General features: G+C 50.5%; 2 protein-coding genes across 3 annotated transcripts in view; one reads left to right on the top strand and one right to left on the bottom strand.

Annotated features, from left to right (window-relative positions):
• MYCL (v-myc avian myelocytomatosis viral oncogene lung carcinoma derived homolog) overlaps positions 1-20,017 on the top strand; it is a 105,981-nt gene that overhangs the window by 43,296 nt on the left and 42,668 nt on the right. The gene's annotated exons all lie outside the window — the stretch shown is intronic.
• MFSD2A (major facilitator superfamily domain containing 2A) lies at positions 1,414-15,317 on the bottom strand. Of its 2 annotated transcripts, XM_005868651.2 has the most exons (15): positions 15,252-15,317; positions 15,072-15,207; positions 13,483-13,611; positions 11,484-11,608; positions 8,066-8,189; positions 7,867-7,945; positions 7,141-7,298; positions 6,578-6,668; positions 6,332-6,453; positions 6,049-6,132; positions 5,343-5,426; positions 5,140-5,252; positions 4,259-4,402; positions 3,991-4,167; positions 1,414-1,877 (listed from the first exon to the last, which is right to left on the bottom strand). In XM_005868651.2, exons 2-15 carry the CDS (start codon positions 15,162-15,164, stop codon positions 1,814-1,816), a joined length of 1,587 nt encoding a protein of 528 aa, XP_005868713.1. In that variant the 5' UTR covers positions 15,165-15,207; positions 15,252-15,317; the 3' UTR covers positions 1,414-1,813. The 2 variants fall into 2 exon arrangements, with proteins under 2 accessions (XP_005868713.1, XP_014397081.1); XM_014541595.1 differs by lacking the exons at positions 15,072-15,207; positions 15,252-15,317 and adding an exon at positions 14,063-14,181.

The following is a 20,017-nucleotide window of genomic DNA, read 5'->3' as shown; positions in this document are numbered from 1 at the left end:
CAATCCTGCAGCCCCTTGGTGTGCAGGCCAACACTCTAACCACTGAGAAACACCTGCCAGGGCTCCTCATCTTTAAAATGGGTGCAAGTCCAGCTCTGGCTGGTGTGGCTCAGTTGGTTGGAGCATCATCCTGCATACCAAAAGGTGGTGGGTTGCATCCCTGGTCAGGGTATGTGTGGGAAGCAACTGATTGATGTTTCTCTCTCTCTCCCTTCCTCTCTCTAAAATCAATAAAGTTTTTTAAAAAAAATAAATAACATGGGGACAAATTCTGACATAGCAGGATGGTTTCCAGGATTGAGAACACCCACAAAGTGAATGTAAAGACTCCATACCATGCCCGGCCACTGTGGCTCAGTGGTTGAGCATCGACCTATGAACCAGATCATGGTTCAATTCCCCGTCAAGGCCCATTTGCATGTTGTGGGCCCAGTGTGGGGCATGCAGGAGGCAGCCGATCAATGATTCTCTTTCATCATTGATGCTTCTATCTCTCTTTCCCTCCCCCTTACTCTCTGAAATTAAAAAAAAAAAAAATCCTAAATAATAAAAGCCTAATATGCTAAGCATCCAGTCTTCCGGTCAACCAATCAAAGCATAATATGCTAATGATATGCTAAGGCCGCTCAACCACTCGCTATGATGTACACTGACCACCGGGGAGGGGGGGCAGATGCTCCAACCAGTAGGTTAGCTTGCTGCTGGGGTCCGGCCGTGGAGCCCTCCTGCGGTCCCTCCCAGGCTGGTCAACTTCCAGCATCCCTCCCCGGCCCCAATCATGCACCAGTGGGTTCCCTTGGCCTGGCCTGAACCCTCTTGCAATTCAGGTCCCCTCGGGGGATGTCGGAGAGCGGGTTTCAGCTCAATCCCACAGGCCAGGCTGAGAGACCCCACTGGTGCACAAATTTGTGCACTGGGCCTCTAAAAATATATATACAGTGGGGCCTTGACTTATGAGTTTAATTCGTTCCGTGACAGAGCTCGTAACTCAAATTACTCGTATGTCAAATCATAAAGTGAATGAGTGAGACACGTGATGCTGGGCTGATGTTGTGGCGTTCACTGTGACGGTAGCTGCGCCATCTAGCGGTGGGGTATCTGAAGCTGGCTCGTAACCCAAATTACAGCTCTCAACACAAAGCAAAAAATCAGCCGAGAGACGGCTCGTATCTCAAAAAACTCGTTAGTCGGGACACTCGTAAGTCAAGGCCCCACTGTATATATATTTTTTAAAATACTCCACATTATGCCTGGTACAGATAGGTGTTTAGTTAATGTTAGCTAATGCTGTTATCACACCTCTAGACTCATTCTCCCTAGCCAGGGTCCATTTGGCTCAGTGCTCCCTTCTCACTATCTGAATTTTGGCACAGAAGGCCTCAGTGGTGAAGGACAAAGACAGAAACATAGTGCTCTGTTTTTCAGCTTTTATGGAAATTAATAACATTAATAGCTCACAGACATATACATACACACACATAGCTATATACATAGTCATTAAGTTATTAATTAGTGTCCGTATAAAATGTTTCTACATTAGTGTCCTGGGCTAGACCCCATCAGTCCTTGGCATATTCACAGTAGCAGCCCCAGGGCTCGGCCCCATGGGCGGGGAGAGAGGCAGGTGGCTGTATGAATAGACTGCCCAAGGTGGGCATTGGAGGTGTCCTGGGCCACATACTCTCAAGTCTTTGGCTCCCTTCCTGGCACCTGGAGACCAGCTATTGAGTGAGCAGGCAAGCAGGTCCAGATTCCTCGTGTGACCTGGTGACTCAGGCCTTGTGCTTGGTGACTTCAGGCAACACAGCGGATCCTAGAGGATGCTAGCCAACTCTGTAGAGTCTGTGTCAGAGCAGCCTGAGCTGCTGGCCTCTTCCCTGCAAGAGCCAGAGAAGATAGGTTAGAAGAGCCATCCTTACCCCTTCCCTGCCCCACCTGCCTCCTTCCTTGCATAATCTTTGGCCCTGCAATCTTAGCCAGCTGTCAGGCAAGTCTAAAACACTCCCTGTCTCTTGCCTGGCCGGAGTGACTCAGTTGGTTGAGTGTCTTCCTGTGCACCAAAAGGTTGCCAATTTGATTCCTGGTCAGGGCACATACCTGGGTTCCTGGATTGTAGGCTCCATGGTCAGGGCACTTATGGAAGGCAACTGATCGATGTTTCTCTTTCATGTCGCTCTTTCTCCCCCTCCCTCTTTTTCTGCCCCTCCCTCTTTTTTTGCCCCCACCCCCTTTCTCTCTCTAATCATGTTCTTGGGTGAGGATTTTAAAATCCTATCTAATAAAAGGGTAATATGCAAATTAACTGTCACAAATATGGCGGTGCCCATAGCCACAAGATGGCGGCACCCAGTCCTCTCAGCTCGCTGGAGTCCCCCAGTCCCGGGAGGGCAGCCGCTAAGAGCGGGCAGCGTGAGTGGCCTGGAGGAATGCTTGCTTCATCGCTGTGGTGATGAGGCAAGCATTCCGCGCCCAGCCGTGGATGGGCCTCTGGCCAGGCCGGGGCATGGAACGCTTGCGTAAGAAGAGAAGGAACCGGTGAGCTGAGCAGAGTCAAGTGGCCCCCAACTCCCAGGCAAGGTCAAGTCTGGGCGGCCAGAGGGCGGAGGGGGTGGAGGATAGTGTGACAGGAGGGGCTGGTGGCGGAGGCAGAGGGGTGAAAGCCGGCCAAGAAAGTGGAAGGAAGCCCTTTATTGGAGTTCCTGAGAACAGGGAGGGAAGTCATTTGCATTTCCAGGCCGCGGATGGGCCTCTGGGCCGCAGAGAGCCTCTGGGCAGCAGGTGAGGAGTGGCCAGGCCCCGCAGAGAGCTACTGGTGTGCAGGGCTACTAGTAAATAAATAAATAAAAATAAAATACTCTCCCTTTTAGCCCAGAAACTGCTGGTTGGTTTAATCACTGTTCTTGCTACCCACAAGACATTACAAGCCCAAAGAGTATGCTCTGACCTAGGCTGGCTGATGAGCTGGCATGACTCACTCCACCCTGCCCTCTGGTCTCCCAAAAGGCAGGGCTCAGGCCACACCTGAGGTCCTGCATGCCAGGAGTGCCATGAAGAGTACATGGTGTGGAGTCAGAACTCCAGGCCTCAAACCCGGCTCTACCCTTTATCAGCTGGGCCAGTCACTCTTCCTGGTTAAGCCTGAGTTTCTTCATCTGCAGAGTGGGAATCATAGTGCTCTGTGACACCTAGGGTTGTCGGAGGACTACAGAAGGTCATGAATGCACATTCTCTAAAACAAACTCCTTGAGGGCAGGGATTTAAAAATATATACATTTTTTTTTAATTGATTTCAGAGAGGGAGAGAGAGATAGAAACATCAATGATGAGAGAGAATCATTGATTGGCTGCCTCCTGCATGCCCTACACTGGAGATTGAACCCACAACCTGGGCATGCCCTGACCAGGAATCAAACCGTGACCTCTGGTTCATAGGTCAACGCTCAACCATTGAGCCACGTAGGCTGGGCGAGGGCAGGGATTTTTGTTTCATTCACTAGAGCAATGCCTACCAAATAGTGGGCTTCCAATAAGCATTTGTTGAATGAATAAATAAGTGTAAAACCACTTGGCATGCAACTATATGTTTAAGAAATATCAGCTGAGCCCTGGCTGGTTTGGCTCAATGGACAGAGCGTCGGCCTGCGGACTGAAGGGTCCCGGGTTCGATTCCAGTCAAGGGCATATGCCCAGGTTGCGGGCTTGATCCCCAGTGGGGGGCATGCAGGAGGCAGCCGATCAATGAGTCTCTCTCATCATTAATGTTTCTATCTCTCTCTCCCTCTCCCTTCCTCTCTGAAATCAATAAGAAATATATTAAAAAAGCGAAATATCAGCTGGAACTATTATAAATTGGCAGAGGGAAGGGGTGGAGGAAGAGCTGTCAAGGGAAGGTGTGTGGGAGGAAGTCTGGAATGGCCACAGAATGCATAAGCTGAGGACTTTGTCTGGATGGTGCCTCTCCTCCACCTCCCTGTCCCCTCCCTCACTCACCTCAGAGCCTGGAGGGCCTTCTTGTTCTGCCGCCGCTTCTCCTCATCAATGGGGTACAGCTCAAAGAGCAGCAGGCCTAGTAGGATGAGGACTATGGGAGCCATTGTCACCAGCATCTTCAATGTAAACCTGACGGGCGCTGGCTGGGAGCAGCCACGGGTCTGGTACCCGGCAAAGCTGTGGGACCCAGTGGGAAGGCGAGCGGTAAGGATGGGATGCCTGGGGCCTGTACCTGTCCAGCACTGTCCCAGGCCCCCACCCTACTCACTCAAGACTGAGGGTAGAGACGCCCAGTGAGACTCCGGAGGCGAACTTGGTGAAGAAGACATAGAAGGAGAAGAAGATGGGCTCAGTTCCATGGGAATGGGGGTGCTTCAAGTGGAAGTCGTCAATGACATCGGGCAGCATGGACCTGTACAGAGTAGTGACAGCCATGAGGACCCACCCACCTAGCAACCCCAGGCCCCTACTAGCCCATTCGGTACCTCTCTGTGTCAATGAGAAGAGGTGGCTCTCTGGGAGTTTGCAGCCCCATGGACACAGCTCAATGAGGAGATGGCAACTTGATGTGATTAAGGCCCCTTCCTTCCTATGGTGAACTAGCCCCACCAGGTGCTCCACTGGACTAATAGCATGCAGACTAGACTTAAGCCCCCATTTCTCAGTCTGATTAGATGTGGGTTTTTTGGTGTGTTTTTTTCTAAATCCTCACCCGAGGATAATTTTTCCATTGATTTTTTTTTTTGAGATGGGTGGGGGGTTGGAGGGAGGTGCGGAGGGGGAGAAGCGGGGAGACAAACATCAATGTGTGAGAGACACATCGATTGGTTGCCTCCCACACATGCCCTGACCAGGGTTGGAATTGAACCTGCAACCCAGGTATGTGCCCTTGACCTGAAATCGAACCCCGGACCCTTTGGTGGGCAGGCCAATGTTCTAAACCACCTAGCAACACCAGCCAGGGCTGATTAGGTGTTCTTGTACAGTTTACAACCTGTATAACTCTATGGGAAGACCTGCCCCACACCTGCAACCTGGACTCACAGAATGGCCTTCGAGAAGAGAAGCCCTCACAGAATTCTCCCAAAGGAACTTTAGAAGTGGGGGTGGGGAACTGGGAAACATACCCAGATGGGTCTGTATACTTACCAGGGTAGTAAGAAGGCAGCTGCTACACTGATGCCAGCTGCCACAGCTACCACATACGTGACAATCAGGTTACTCTCTATGAGGGCCACCAGGATGAGAAATGGTACTGCTGACTAGGGAAGGGGGTACAGGAAGATGAGTCAGCTGGGAGGCTCCCACCAGCAACCACCAGCGCAGGCATTTCCCCCTTTAGTCCCACTCACTGAGATCCCAATATATACAGCCGTCTTCTTGCCAAACTGGGTTAGAAACCACTGCCAGAAGGGAATGGTGAATGTGGCCGAGAGCTGTAGATGTAAAAGGGGTGAGGGAAGTGAGTTAGAGCTGTGGAACCCCTCCTGCCTTTCCCAGGACCCCAAAGGTACTCCCAGCCCTGCCTGACATCAGCCAGATGACCTCATCTGAGCAGTGAGGAAGTTGACAGGCACCTTTGATGGCTCCCAAAGGGGGCTGAGAATAGGTTCCAACCTCATCTCCTGCCTTTTCTGAGCACACTGAGCCAAAGTTCCAAAGTTCCTGGCCTCTACCTCTTTGCTCTTGCTTGGACACTTAACTCAAAGCAAGGAGTTTTCTACTACACAAAAAAGATGGCCAATGTTGTTCCATTTAACTCCAAACTCTTTCTTCCCTCCTCCCATCCCATGTTATTGAGATATAATTGACATGCAACATTGTATTAGTAGTTTAAGGGTACAACATAATGGATTCCATACACGCACCCAAACTTTTCACATTCCTATCTAAGCAATGATAGGTCAGATCCAACCAAATTATTTTGAGAAACCTCCCTCACCCCTTTATGACCTTGGGTCAGTCTCAGAAATACCCTCTAACTCTCCTAAGAACCATCTCGCAATCTATGCCACTTCAGCCCAGGCTGCCTACCCAGCCTCGGGGCCCCACACTCACCATGATGGCCAGGAGCAGATTCTGGAATTCGTTTCGGAAGCCCAAGGTGTAGGTGCAAAACAAGGCGAAGTTCCCCTCCACCAGCTGGGAGACAGGACAAGGGAGGGGGGAAGCACAAAGAAATATGTGATATTGGGGCTGGGCCTCCCCAAGACATTCCCTATGCTCCAGGGGTCTCTGCTTACCCCCACCCCTCACTCCACCATCTCTCAGGCTTGTCACATCTGAGTCCTCTGCTCACCTCCTCCCCCCTCTAGGCTGAACATGTCAGACCCCCACTCACCATGAAAGCCAGGGAGGTGAAGAGGAAGCCAGCAATAAGCTTAATATATGGGCCATGGCTCATGACTAGTCGGAGGCCCCGAAAGAAGGGTATCGGCTCAGCCTGCTGAGTCTCATAGGCTTCTGGGGACCAGAGGGAACAGTAAGGAAAGAGAGCAGAAGCTCCTTCCAAAGCCTGAGACCCAGGCAGAGTGACAAAGCCATTCTGTGCTAGGGCCTGCACCCCACCCCCCTCACGGCTTCTCACCTCTCTGTTCCCTCACGCCCAGGACCAGGATGACAGCACAGATGACATAGATGGAGGCTATGGCCCCTGCCGCCAGCAGGTATGCATTTTTCTATAAAGGGGGATAAAGGCAACATAGAGAGACAGTCAGTCTGGTCTCATCTCAACTCAGTAGCTCCACTCAATGACCTTGGACCAGTCCTTCTATTCTGAGGCCTCACTGACTTCATCTGTGAAATGGAAAAGTCATCCTCGGCCTATTGCTGTTTCCCAAGGCTGTTCTGCTGGAAAAGTCCAGCAGAACAAAATTTTAAGAAGCCGGCTATGGAGTCTGAGAACCCACAGACAAATCTCTCCCAAATCTAGTTTCGGCAACTCACTAACTCTATCACCACTCATAGAGAGGCAAATTATTTAGCCTCTCTATGCTTCAGTTTCCTTATCTACAAAGTGGCCATGGCCATATTAATAGTTTGCATATCAAATGTCCAACATTTAGCAACAGTATTACTGTTTTGAGGATGATTGCAAACCACCCCATTGTTCCTCATCTCCCCAAACCCCTGCCCTGACAGGGGCCTCACCGTTTCTCTGAGTGAGGTGGTGCTGTGTGTATGATTGGCATCTTCCGTGGCCACTGCTGAATCTTTGAGGTCCTCAAGACAAGGCATATTTGCTTGGCCTACGATTTGCCCTTGGATCGCTGTGCCCAGCACTGTGCCCAGTACCTCCACAGTCATCCCTAAGCAATAAAGAGAAGGTTCTTTGAAGGGGACCCATGGGTTGTGGGCCCCAAGGGAGGAAGTTCAGATGAGTAGAAGCCGAATTCTAGCCCCAGATCACGGTAGCAGCTCCAAGTAGGGTGGCCATAGGGTAGTGGGACAGATGGCACCTTGGCCTAAGTTCTAGCAGTTCTCAACCTGTGGGTCGCGAACAATGAAAATACATCCTGCATATCAGATGTTTACATTACGATTCATAACAATAGCAAAATTACAGTTATGAAGTAGCAATGAAAATACTTTTATGGTTGGGGGTCACCACAACATGAGGAACTGTATTAAAGGGTCGCGGCATTAGGAAGGTTGAGAATCACTAAACTCATATCCTTGCTCTGTGTGACCTCTGACTAGTCCCTGCCTCTGGTCTAGACTAGCGTCTGGTCTCACCAGAGCCATAAGGGGATTGAGTTATTTTTAAGACGGTTTCATATTCATTCCCAGCAAGGGAAGAAATGTGGCAGGAGGGTCAAGGAATGGGGGACCCAGGGTTCCTAGTAGGTGGGATCAGTGCGTTAGGGAGAGACTTACGGTAAGCAGTGGCCGAATCCCGCTCACTCTGTTCTGTGCTGATGAACATGGTGAGAGCTGAGTAGGGAACGTGGAAACACTGGCATGGAAGAGAGGCCCTCGGCCAGTCAGACGATGGACAAACAGATGTGGCTTTGGGCACCAACCCCAGAGGCCCCAGGGGACTGCCCTCACATCCAGGGGAGGTGCCCACACTCACCGTGACTAGTGTCTCAAAGAGGCAATAGAAAAGCAGGTACCATAGGATCTGGCCCTGTGGGAAGTCAGGCACGAACCATATGAGGAAGTAGGCAATGATGGCCAGGGGTGTGGAGAAGATGATCCTGAGGGAGGGGAGGATATATATTATACACATCTAATATGTATATTATACAGCCTTAAGAAGGAATAAAATTCTGACACATGCTACAACACAGGTGAACCTTGAAGACATTATGTTAACCGAAATAAGCCAGACACGAAAGGACAAATGCTGTGTGATTCTACTTATATGACATAACTAGAGTAGTCAAATTCACAGAGATAAAAAGAATGGTAGTTGCCAGGGGTTAGGGAGAGGAGGAATAGGGAGTTACTGTTTAATGGTATAGAGTTTCAGCTTGGATGGATGGTTAGTAAGTCACATAACAATGAGAGTATACTCAATGCCACTAAATTGCACACTTAAAAATGGTTAAACCCTAGCTAGTTTTCTCAGTGGTTAGAGCATCGGCCCGCAGACTAACGGGTCGGAGGTTTGATTCTGGCCAAGGGCATGCACCTTGGTTGCAGGCTCCATCTCGGAGGCCCTCAGTCGGGGCGTGTGAGGGAAGCAACCGATTGATGTCTCTTTCTCACATCAATGTTTCTTTTCTTTCTCTCTGTCTCTCCCACTCCTTCCACACTCTCTAAAAATCAGTGGAGAAAAAAAAAATTAAAAATAAATAAATAAATGGGGGGGGAAATGAGGATTAACAACAACAAAATTAAAATGGTCAATTTTGGTATGTATATTTTACCACAAAAAAGTCATATAAACATATTAAAAGTTGATTAAGCCCTAGCTGGTTTGGCTCAGTGGATAGAGCGTCGGCCTGCAGACCGAAGGGTCCTGGTCAAGGGCACGTACCTTGGTTGCAGGCTCCTACCCGGCCTGGGCCCTGGTTGGGGCTCGTGCAGGAGGCAACCAATGGATGTGTTTCTCTCACATCGATGTTTCTCTCTGTCTTTCCCTCTCTCTTCTATTCTCCCTAAAAATCAATGGAAAAATATCCTTGGGTAGAAATTTTAAAAAATAATAAATAAAATGTGATTAATTGCTATGGGTTAAATAAAGCAGGCTAAACGGGAATTAGGAGTATGGGGGTGCAATTCACAACTGAGTAGACAAGGTAGCCTTCTTTGAGAAGGTGACATTTGTGCCAAGACTTGAATGAGAGGAGGGAGTTGGCCTTGCAGATGTGTGAGGCAAGAGTGTGTCAGGCAAGGGGAACAGTTAGTGCAAACATCCTCAGGCGGGAATTGTGCCGGGCAGGTATGAGGAATAGCAAGGAGGCCAGTGAGGCTGGAGTGGAGTGAGCATGCACCACGCAATTAGGAGGTAAGGTTAGAGAGGAAATGGTACACCAGGTCATATGGGGGTTTACAAGCCAGGTAAGGACCTTGGTTCTATATCCTAGGGTTGAAGTCATTTTGAGACTTAAATAAGTTGGTATTAAAATGTAGACTAGAGCTTGGGATACAGTAAGTGTTTGCTGTGATTATCACACCAGGAAAACTAAAAGGGAAGAGTACGGCCAGGGAGCTGTGGAGGGCACTGGGCCCGGAGTCAGGCCTCAGGTCCAGCCCTGCTGTATCTCGGCCTCCCCATGTGATCCTGCTGACACCCTGCCTCTCATGGGGCAGCCTTGGGAACCCCCGGGAAACTATCTGTCAAAGTCTTCCTGGTCTGAAAGGGGGATTTAAATGGTGGCTGAGGGCAGATCTGGTCTAAAGCCTGGGAGGAGAATGGGCCACGTGGCTCACAAACTCAGAAAGGCCCAGCCTCTTCCTATACTGACGGAAGGGGTGTCAGGTCCTAGGTGCTAACTGTGGCATGGACGGGGAGAAGGTCACAATACTACAAGGCAGCCCTTCAGCCCATGAGTGGTCCGTGTGCCCTCAGACAAGGGTGTATCACCCACACAGGTGAGGACATGTCCCAAAACAGAAACCAGCCTGAAGGGCCTCAGCAACTTCACCAAGCTGCTGCCACACCTGCCCAGGGCCTCCCCTGTCCTCCCTCCCAGCCCTCCTCCTCCCCTCCCAGATCCACGTGTCTTCTCAGGGAACAAGGGCGTCAGCTTTCGTCAAACACTCCATCTTCTCCTCGCAAGCAGCAGATGAGGAACTGAATGTGACTGGGAGTAACCCGGGCTGGACTGCTGCCTATTGGGCTGGCGAGAGGGGCTGCCTCCCATTGGCTGGGCCTCATGAGGCGATGTGGCAGTGGAGCCCCGCCTCCCGCCGCCTCGCCTCGCTCCCAGGGAGGCGGGCACAATAGCTTCATGGGTGTGTGGCTCCAGGCGGTAGGGAGCCCTGAGCAGGCTGCCCAGGTAAGGCAGACTGTCCTGCCCTCTGGCCCTGAAGTCTTGGATCAAAGGCCCCAGCCTGGGCCTTAGCCAGGGACTGGCAGGATTGTAGTGGGAGGGGGCTCGTGGGAAAGGAAGCTGTGGGGGAGAGGCGGGGGCTGTGGGAAGAGCTTTGAAGGCTGAAGGCCGGAGACCAGGTATGGGCACCCCAGGGGCAGGAAGGCGCCCACTTGAGCGTGGATGGGCTGGAGATGAAAGGAAATATCCCCCCCACACCACCACCACCACCAAGCAGGATGTCCTGGAGGGAACCAGAGCTCCAGCCTGTCCGCCTGTCCCATGTGCCTCCTTTGCTGTCTGATCTGTAGCACCCCTCCTACCTTGCCAGATAGCCAGAGGCTGAGTACTGTAGGTTTTGTACCAAGGGGTTATGGGTCTTATATCCCATTCTCGGTCTTGCCCCACTAGGAGTCATTCTGAAGGCGTGCCAAATTAGATATCACTTAATCTGTGCCAGGCACTGTTCTAAGTACTTATAAATAAAATAAAATAAACATTTGAAATTCTTACAACAACCCTATGGGATAGGCATATTATTGTCCCCATTTTACAGATGAAGAAACTTGAGACTCAGAGATGTTAAGTGATTTGTCTAAGGTTGCACAGCTGTAAGTGGTGAAGCTGGTATTCAAAATGAGTCAGGCTGGCTCCAGAGTATAACCTCTCAACCACTATGCAGTACTACCTGTCCTACTATGGGAAGTGACTGAGTGGGAAAAATTAGAATTCCAGTTTCATTGAAGGGAATGGAACTTGGGAAGCAATAGGGTTTGGGCAGGGGGAAGTTGCTCAATCTAACAATTTGGCCAGCCTGGAGATAAACTTGGCATGGCATCCAGGCCCCATGCCTGGGGTAGCTGACCTCAGCTAGCATTTCGACACTCGGGTTTTTGCGTCATTCCTTCTCCTCACCCCTCAGCTTGTGACAAAGCACGTGGAAAAACTGAAGGGTAGTATTCATGCTGAAGCCCTGCCTTCTGCCATCTTGAAGGAACCTCTTCTACTCACCAGGGCATAAGACGGCCCAGACAGGTCCAGGAAGATTTGCTTATGCAGAAGCCCACCAGGGGGTCTGTGAAGGCATCCCAAGCTCGGCCCACAAATAGGATGATAGAGGCAGAGAATGGGTCCACCTGGAATGGGGAACAGGCAAAAAATGACCCCTTCATCCTTCTACCTACCTCAGCTTTCACTGGTAGGCAAAAGCAGGGGCTCCCTCCCCTCCTCAGCCAGGCCCTTGGCAGACTGTGCTGCTCTCACTCAGGCCTTAAGCACCTTCACTTGCCTTGTTAATAATGACAGTAACAATTCTGATAGCTGTGTGCCTCCTTAGAAACTTTCCCAGATCTGTTCCCTTACATCCTCCGCTTCACTGCCCTTGAAAACACTCCCATCAATTAGATTGAATCCAGAATGATTTCCTTGCCTCCCTTTCACAACCCTGATCCCCCAGCCACCTGATACTAGAGTTAGCATTTGCTGGTTAGGACCACGGTAGATCTCAATTTCCCCATTTATATAATGGGAGTTATGATCCCTACCTTATGGCTCAAGCTCTATCTTGGACGTGGAAAAAGGAACCTATAGATGCTTTTTAAAAGTGGCCTATCACTACCCACTCAAGCTATTCCCTCCCCCAAATCTTTTTTTTTTTTATTGATTTTTTACAGAGAGGAAGGGGGAGGGATGAGAGAGAAATCGATCAGCTGCCTCCTGCACACCCCCTACTGGGGATGTGTCCGCAACCAAGGTACATGCCCTTGACTAGAATAGAACCTGGGACCCTTCAGTCCGCAGGCCGACGCTCTATCCACTGAGCCAAACCAGTTAGGGCTCTCCCCCAAATCTTCTAGGCCTGAATAGACAGCTTCTTTGGTCTCTCCCTCACCCATCAAGTCCCTACTATTGTGCCCCGGCCGGTGTGGCTCAGCTGGTTGAGTGTTATCCCATGCACTGGAAGGTTGCTGGTTCAATTTCCAGTCACACCACATGCCCAGATTGTGGGCTCAATCTTGTGCAGGAGGCAGCTGACCAATGTTACACTCTCACATCGATGTTTCTCTCTCTCCCTCTCCCTTCCTTTCTCTCTAAAATTAATAAAAACATATTTAAAAAGAAAAGACCCTACTATTGCTATTGCTCCAGGAAGGTGGGGAACTTCTGGCCTCTCCCACATGGCAGTCTCCCTAATCAGACTTCCAACTTTAACATACAACAGTTTTACACTTTAGCTGCAGGTTCCTCATATTTGCACCCCACTCAGGACCCAACCCATGAAAGTTGCTTGAAAACTAGCTGTTGAATGCTGCCATTTGTCCTGTCTGGGGCTCAGTGTTCCCGACATATAAATGCATACAACTAAGATGCCCTGCTTGCAAAGTCCGATACTACATAAAAAAGATGGCCAGTGTGGGAGCCCTGAGATCCGTGGTTGTGCAGCCTCCCACTCTCTCAGACAAGATGAATTCTCAGGATGCCAAGCTTCTGGCTAAAGCTTCTCGAGTACAGAGGAGCCCAGCTTCACCTTAAATACCCTCCCAATCAAAGACCCTATGTACTGGGGCACTCTAACTCAGTCCAGCACTTGAGCCTTCCCCTCCCTCCCCCCACATCCCTCTGCTCCTCAGGTGAAAATGAGATGCACCTCATCCACATGCCTGGCAATATCTACCAACCCCACAGCCAAGCCAGCTGACTGCTTGCTGTCCAGCTGGGGACATGGTGTGCCAGTCTCTTCTAAGAACAGCGTCACCAACAGGCTTCATTCTCCCTCATACTACCGCCTACCCTTCCAGGCTCTGTTGCTCTTGCCAGACGAGGAGGAGTTGCCTGACTTTGCCAGCTATGACTCCTGGGGCATATAGACTCTCATTCTGGATACTTCCAAACCCTTATTTCTCATCCAGTGTGACTCTGACAGGCAGCAAAGTAGGGATTCCCAGTCCCATTTCACAGATGGAGAAAACCTTGGATGCTGCAGGAACCCTGGCATGCTCAGTCCACTCACCTGAGCCACATCCAACAGGTAGATCTGTAGGAAGAACCCCAGGGCACAGCCCGTCATCTGGTAGGGGGCCCCCCCAACTGCATAGCAAAGCTTGTTGCAAATGGACAACTGTTGTTTCTTCTTTGGTTCCTTTTGGGAGAAGAGAAAAGCATAAAAGGAGACCCAATTTCCTAGTCCCCATCCTAGAAAATTCCAAAGACAGGACCATCCCTCCAGACAATTCTGCCAGGAGGAACAAATCTGTCTTGCTTTATTCCCACCCAGCTAGATAGCACTTCCCACAAGAAAAGAGAGGTATTCTCTATTCTTAGGAACCTGGAAAAGGGGAATCCATACCGAAGAAGTTTCCCTGAAGCCACCCAACCTACCCCACCCCCAGATTCTTATCAGACCACCATCTTTAAAAAAACTCCCCCCAAGGCCGAAGTCATGCTCCTTTCCAGGTTGGAAGAGGAACATGCTCCAGCAGCGGACCTGTCCCCACCCAGCACCACCTGCCACAACCTGAAAATCCTCTTGCTGACAAGAGCTGCCGAAGCCCAGCCCCAGCTCCTGCCCTGGTTCGGAGGCCAGGACCCACCTGCCTACTGGGCGAGGGCTCTAGAGTTGTAGGGGCCCAGCCCAGCTGACTGCAGGCACAGCTGTTCCTTCCATCTGTCCCAGCGCATCCCTGGCCCCTGTGGGCAGCCAGAGCTTCAGGCAAACCCAGGAGCTACCCTGCCCTTCCTCAGCTCCTAGGGACCTTGGAGAGGGGAGGGAAAGCCTCTGGGTGCAGGGCTGGGTTCTCTCTGGGTGGGGCACCAGGGAGGCTGAGGTTGCCCAGGGAAAAGTAGAGATTACTCACACATGGCAGCAGCTTAATTGCTTGCCCGGGCTCCTTTCAAAGATCAGTTAAAACTAAAAGTAAAAGGCAATCACCTCCCAGGCAGAAATCTATGACCTGGGATCCCTCCCCGATTGCATTCGGTCCTTCATTAAATCCAGAGAAGAGCTGGGGGTGGTGCCCAAGGTCAAGACCCCCAAAGCGCAGGCAGGAGATGAGCCCCTGCACCCACACTCACACAAACGCCTCAGGAATGCGGCTCCTTTAAGAGCGGAGTCCTTGTTCTTATGAATGAACTTGAGCGGCCCTCACAGAGTTGAGGCGAAAACGTAGGCATGTGGGGGTGGGGAGTAGGGGGTAGATATGGGGAACCCAGAGGACTTTCCCAGACTTCTGGGGTCTCTCTGGCTTTTGGAATCTTTTTGGCTTCTAAGCCGCAAGTCACAGAAGAATGAAAGGCAGCCAGGCAGAGCCGGGAGCCTCGTGGAGCCGTCGGCTGGCGCGCTCCGTGGAGATGCGGAGGGAGGGTGAGCAAAAGGGGTGCTGGGGTTTACAAACTACTTCATCGCTCCCGGCCCCCAGGGTCCCTCCAGGCTCACTCCTGCCCCTGGGGCTGCCAGTCCCCGGGTGGCCCAATGTATCCCAGACCCAGGCTTATCCTTCGATGCCCCCATCAGGCTGCGCGCGCGCGCGCGCACACACACACACACACACACACACGCACACACACCGCCCCTGGCCCTCCGCCCGGATGCCAGGTTCTCACCTTCACCTGGGCCGGGCGTTCACCAACTTGGAGGATGCTTGTAGGCAGCAGCCCCGTGGCGGAGCCGCTCTCGGCGCCCTCTCCTTTGGCCATGACCCGCGGGCCACGCCGCCTGGTATCGGGACGCGGGGATGCTCTTCTGGCGGGCCACGCCATCTGGTATTGGGATGCCGGGATGTCCTTCTGCTCCACGGCCTCTGCTCTGTCTGGGCTCGGGTAGTAACCGCCGCCGCCACCACAGTCGCCGTGCAAGAGTAAAGCCGGCAGGCCGGTGGCACACGCGAGTGCACACTCCCTTACACTCCCCCTCGCACCTCTTAAAGGTTGGCCCGCCCTCTCGCACCCGGCCAATCCCGGAGCCCTGCTGCCCCGCCTCCAGCCAATCCGCTCGCCCGCCGGCCCCCCGCCTTCCCAACCACCCCTGAGGCTCTCAGTCTTTGAGCCACGTTCTGAAGCCCGAACCTCGCTACCGGGTGAAGGCGGGGAGAGCCACCTGACCTCACCAGAAACTGAAGCCTGAGGCTGAGCGTGCCCGTGGTCTCCCAGAATAAGCTCTCCCCGAGTTCAGCCTGCACTCCATGACCCCAAGTCTGAGAAAGGTAGGCACTCAGAAGCCTCTTTATAGTTTTTTCAGAACCCCCTTTAAAATCTGGAATCGCTTGAGTCTCCCTCTCCTCCAAACCTGGAGGATGTGGCACTGGCATTTCCCCTCTTTCATTCCCCATTTCCTCTTCCTGCCATTGGCATCTTTGGGGCCCTCAGAGATGGGGGAGAAAGACGAGGCAACGCTCCCCTGCGGTCACCAAACTCCCAAGTTGTGGAGAGGAGCCGGGACCACAGCCGCTACTACACTACTACACGTTGATGATAAGAGCAGCCTTTTATGGAGAGCTTCCTAGATGCTCACCATGATGTCATTCAGCCCTCACAGCCGCCAAATGAGGGTGGTACTATTATTATCTCCATTTTACAGTTGAAGAAAGGGAGACACACATGTGGGGGAGCCAGGCTGGAAAGATTTTGTCCCATCCCAAAGCCTTCCCTCTTTCCAGCCCTGCTCCGTCCCTCTGGCAAACATCACTGGAAGACCGCATGTGTCTCCCCAAGGAGAAGCCCTGGGAGATACAAAGCTACAATGGCACTCTGGGTTGAAACAATTCAAGAAAGGTTTGAAAAGAGAGTACTGAGTAATCAACCTGGTCCTTGAAAGAAAATGAGAGGACATTAGTCTAGAACAGAGATCACACATAGATGCCAATAACAGTCTTTCTGACACCTCTTGGTCAGTTGTGCCAACATCATCCCAGGCAGACACTCAAGAGGCTGGTGGTGCCCGGCTGGTGTGGCTCAATGGTTGAGCTTCGACCTAAGAACCAGGTCATGGTTCAATTCTAGTCAGGGCACGGTTTCGAGTTCCATCCCCAGTAGCAGGCATGCAGGAGACAGTCAATCAATGATTCCCTCTCATCATTGATGCTTCTCTCTCTCTCCCTCTGCCTTCCCCTCTGAAATCAATAAAAATAGCTATAATAATAAAAGTGTAATATGCTAATTAGACTGGACATCCTTCCGGATGACCTTCCAGATGAAACAAGGGCTGCAAGGGAAGCCCGGGTCCCGGGTGCCAGAGGGAAGCCGGTGCCAGCAGCCAGGGGAAGGAAGGCCTACTCTTGCACGAATTTTGTGCATCGGGCCTCTAGTATGTAAAATAAAATAAAATAAAATAAAATAAAATAAAATAAAATAAAATAAACATATGTTCAGCCTTCCCCAGGTACAAGTACAAGAGAGGCCCATTCGGAAAAGCCCCAGGCTTTTTTACTAGCTGTGTGATTGATTCTAGGCAACCCAGTTAACCTTCGTATGTATAAAGTAGGGACATTAAAAGTGACTGTTTGGCCCAAGCCGGTTTGGCTCAGTGGATAGCCTGCTGACCAAAGGGTTCTGGGTTTGATTCCAGTCAAAGGCACGTACCTTGGTTGCAGGCTCATCCCCAGTCCAGGCACTGGTCAGGGTGTGTGCTGGAGGCAACCAATCAATGTGTTTCTCTCACATCAATGTTTCCCTCTGTCTTTTCCTCTCTCTTCCACTCTCTCTAAAAGATCAATGGAAAAATATCCCCGGGTGAGAATTAACAACAACAACAAAAAGAGAGACTATCTGGCCCAGTTGGTTGAGCATTGACCTATGAACCAGAAGATCACAGTTCGATCCCATGATCAGGGCTTATGCCCCAATTGCAGGCTCAATTCCCGATCTTGCAGGAGGCAGTCGATCAATGATTTTCTTTCATCATTGATGTTTCTATCTCTCTCTGAAATCAATAAAGATTTTTTTTTAAAGAGTGACCATCTTAAAGGGTTATTTTGGTGTGAAACAAGAAAATGCACAGGAAGTGCTTAGCACAAGTGCTTGGGAGCTGAGGCTGAGCTGGTCCCAGTCCTGGCCCGATTCCAGTCTGTCAGTGTAGCAATGCAAGATTCCAGATATGGCCTGACCAAGCCAACACAATAGGCCCATTATTTCCCCTAGTCTGGACTCGACACATTGTTAATGCAGCCTAAGGCTGCTGGGCTCCCGAGTCTTTCTCTCCCATGATTAGTTCCCATCAGGTTGTGGTCAACTAAATCATTCAGATCCTTTTCACTGGAGCTGGGGTCAAGTGAGGTCTCTTCCCCTGCCTCTGCTTTGTGCAAAGACTTGAAGCTACAGAAGGACAATGTCATCTTGCTTATTCCAGCTTGTCAAAATTTTGTGGGTTTTTTTTGTTGTTGTTAATTTTTGTCTATATGGTTTTTTAAAGATAAAACCCCATTTTTCATTTTTATTGAATTTATTGAGGTGACATTGTTTAATACAATTATATAGATATCAGGTGTACAAGTCTATAATACATCATCTGTATATTGTATTGTGTTTTCACCAAATTTTTTTTAATTTATTGATTTCAGAGAGGGAGAGACAGACAGAAACATCAATGATGAGAGAGAATCATTGATTAGCTGCCTTCGCAGGCCCCCTACTGTGGGCATATGTCCTTGGCCAGAACTGAACCTGGGACCCTTCAGTCCACAGGTCAACACTCTATCCACTGAGCCAAACCAGCTAGGGCACCAAAATTGTTTTGAATGTCAGTTCTATTGCCCCCTGTTTTCTCTCCCTCTTTAAGTTTAGTTTTTAAAATGTTTTTATTGATTTTAGAGAGAGAGGAAAAGAGAGGGAGAGAGAGAAACATTGAGCGGCTTCCTGCATGCTCCCTACTGGGGATGGAGCCCGAAACCCAGGCATGTGCCGTGACTGGGTATCCAACCAGTGACCTCTCGTTGCATGGGACAACACTCAACCAACTGAGCCACACCAGCCAGGGCTCTCCCTCTCTACGTTTAGATCTAGGCTGTTCCTTGGGACTTCAACTCCACCATGCATACTGTTGGTCTGGAAAGAGCCCCATAACACATCACTACAGACACTCATTTACCATTAACTGCTAATCCAACAGCTCCCAATTATTGAACACCCACTGTGTGCTGGGCAAGCACGAGGAAAGCACCTGCCATTTACACAATCTCATTTACTCCTCACAACACCACTGAAGGGGGTAGTTGTTACCCCTATTTACCATGATGAACCTGAAACTAAGAGAGGGGAAGCAGGAACTAATTTTATAACCCCAGAATCAGCATCTTTTTCTGTCAATGAATTTGTCACTTAGAGATGTTGTCCTCCAGACGAATACAGTCTCCATTGGGCCTCTTGCCATTCTCCCTCCTACCCTCATACCCCCACACCACCAGGTCTGGAGCCCAAGGGGCTTTGGTGAGGCTCCAGTCCACAATGGACAGAAGGTAACCTCTCCAGCCCTATTACCCTCAGGAGCCTGGAGCAGAGACCTGGGCCCATTTTTCATAGCAATGTTCTACCTAGGATAGCAGTGCGGACAAGGGCTTCTCCCTGAGGAACAGACCAACAGCTCCCTGCTCTGTGGTGGGAACACCCTCATGGCCATCCTTAACCCTTTCTGGATCTAGCCCAGCCTCATGACCTAAGGCAAATGAACGTCAGTGCTCCCCTGGTTGCTCTGCAACTATCTGTGCCCTCACAGGGCACCATGCCCAGCCTTGAGGGCTTCTTCAATGTCCCAGAACACTCCCTTGAAGGCCTTTGGGGGAATTCCCCAGGTCCCCTGAGCTTCCTGGGAAACAGAGCAGCAGAGGTAAGTGCAAAGATCCCAGAAGACAGATTACCGGGCTTCATAGCCTATCCTACCATTACAGTTTACTCTTGGGCAAATTAGTGAATCTCTTTGATCCTCACTTTCCCCACCTGCCAAGTGGGGATAATAATTGTATCTATCTCAGAGGGTTGTCACGAGGATTACGTGGGGTGCCTAGAGCAGTACTTGCCATATAGAAAGCACTTAAAAGTGTTGTTTATTATTATCATTATCATCATTAGTATGCTGAGCAAAACCTCACCAAGTAAGACCACTTAAGTCAGAAGGGAGAAAATTTGGTATGAATGGCTAGGGACTAGCTTTATGTCAGGGACTCAAGGTGGTATTTTTAGCAGACCGGAATGCTTCTAGGCAGGATTGTCAGGTAGAGCTGTTGAGGTGTTGGTGCTAGGAGATTGTTGCTAAGTGAAGGTGTTGTCAGATGCCAATGTTGCCAAGTATTATAGCTTACGGTCTGTTATCTAATGGTAAGATCTTTTCAGTCCCTAACTAGCAGACCTACCACCCTGACTTCTGGAGAAAAGGAGCCCAGCCCATGCCCTAACAATACTTAGTTCAATAGCCACTGGTAAGTTTACATCCTGCCGGATGGTGCTCTAAGGCCTGAGTCCGGGGAATGGCCAGGTTGAAGAGGCACAGGCTGGAACAAGAGCTTCCTGGAACAGCTATGGTGTTGGGAATACTTCAACCTGTTCCCAATTAGTCCCTTTTT

The sequence above is a fragment of the Myotis brandtii genome, unplaced genomic scaffold (assembly GCF_000412655.1).
Source record: "Myotis brandtii unplaced genomic scaffold, ASM41265v1 scaffold274, whole genome shotgun sequence".
Taxonomy (NCBI): domain Eukaryota; kingdom Metazoa; phylum Chordata; class Mammalia; order Chiroptera; family Vespertilionidae; genus Myotis; species Myotis brandtii.
Note: the sequence above shows the minus strand (reverse complement) of the source record. Positions and strands in the feature narration are given on the sequence as shown.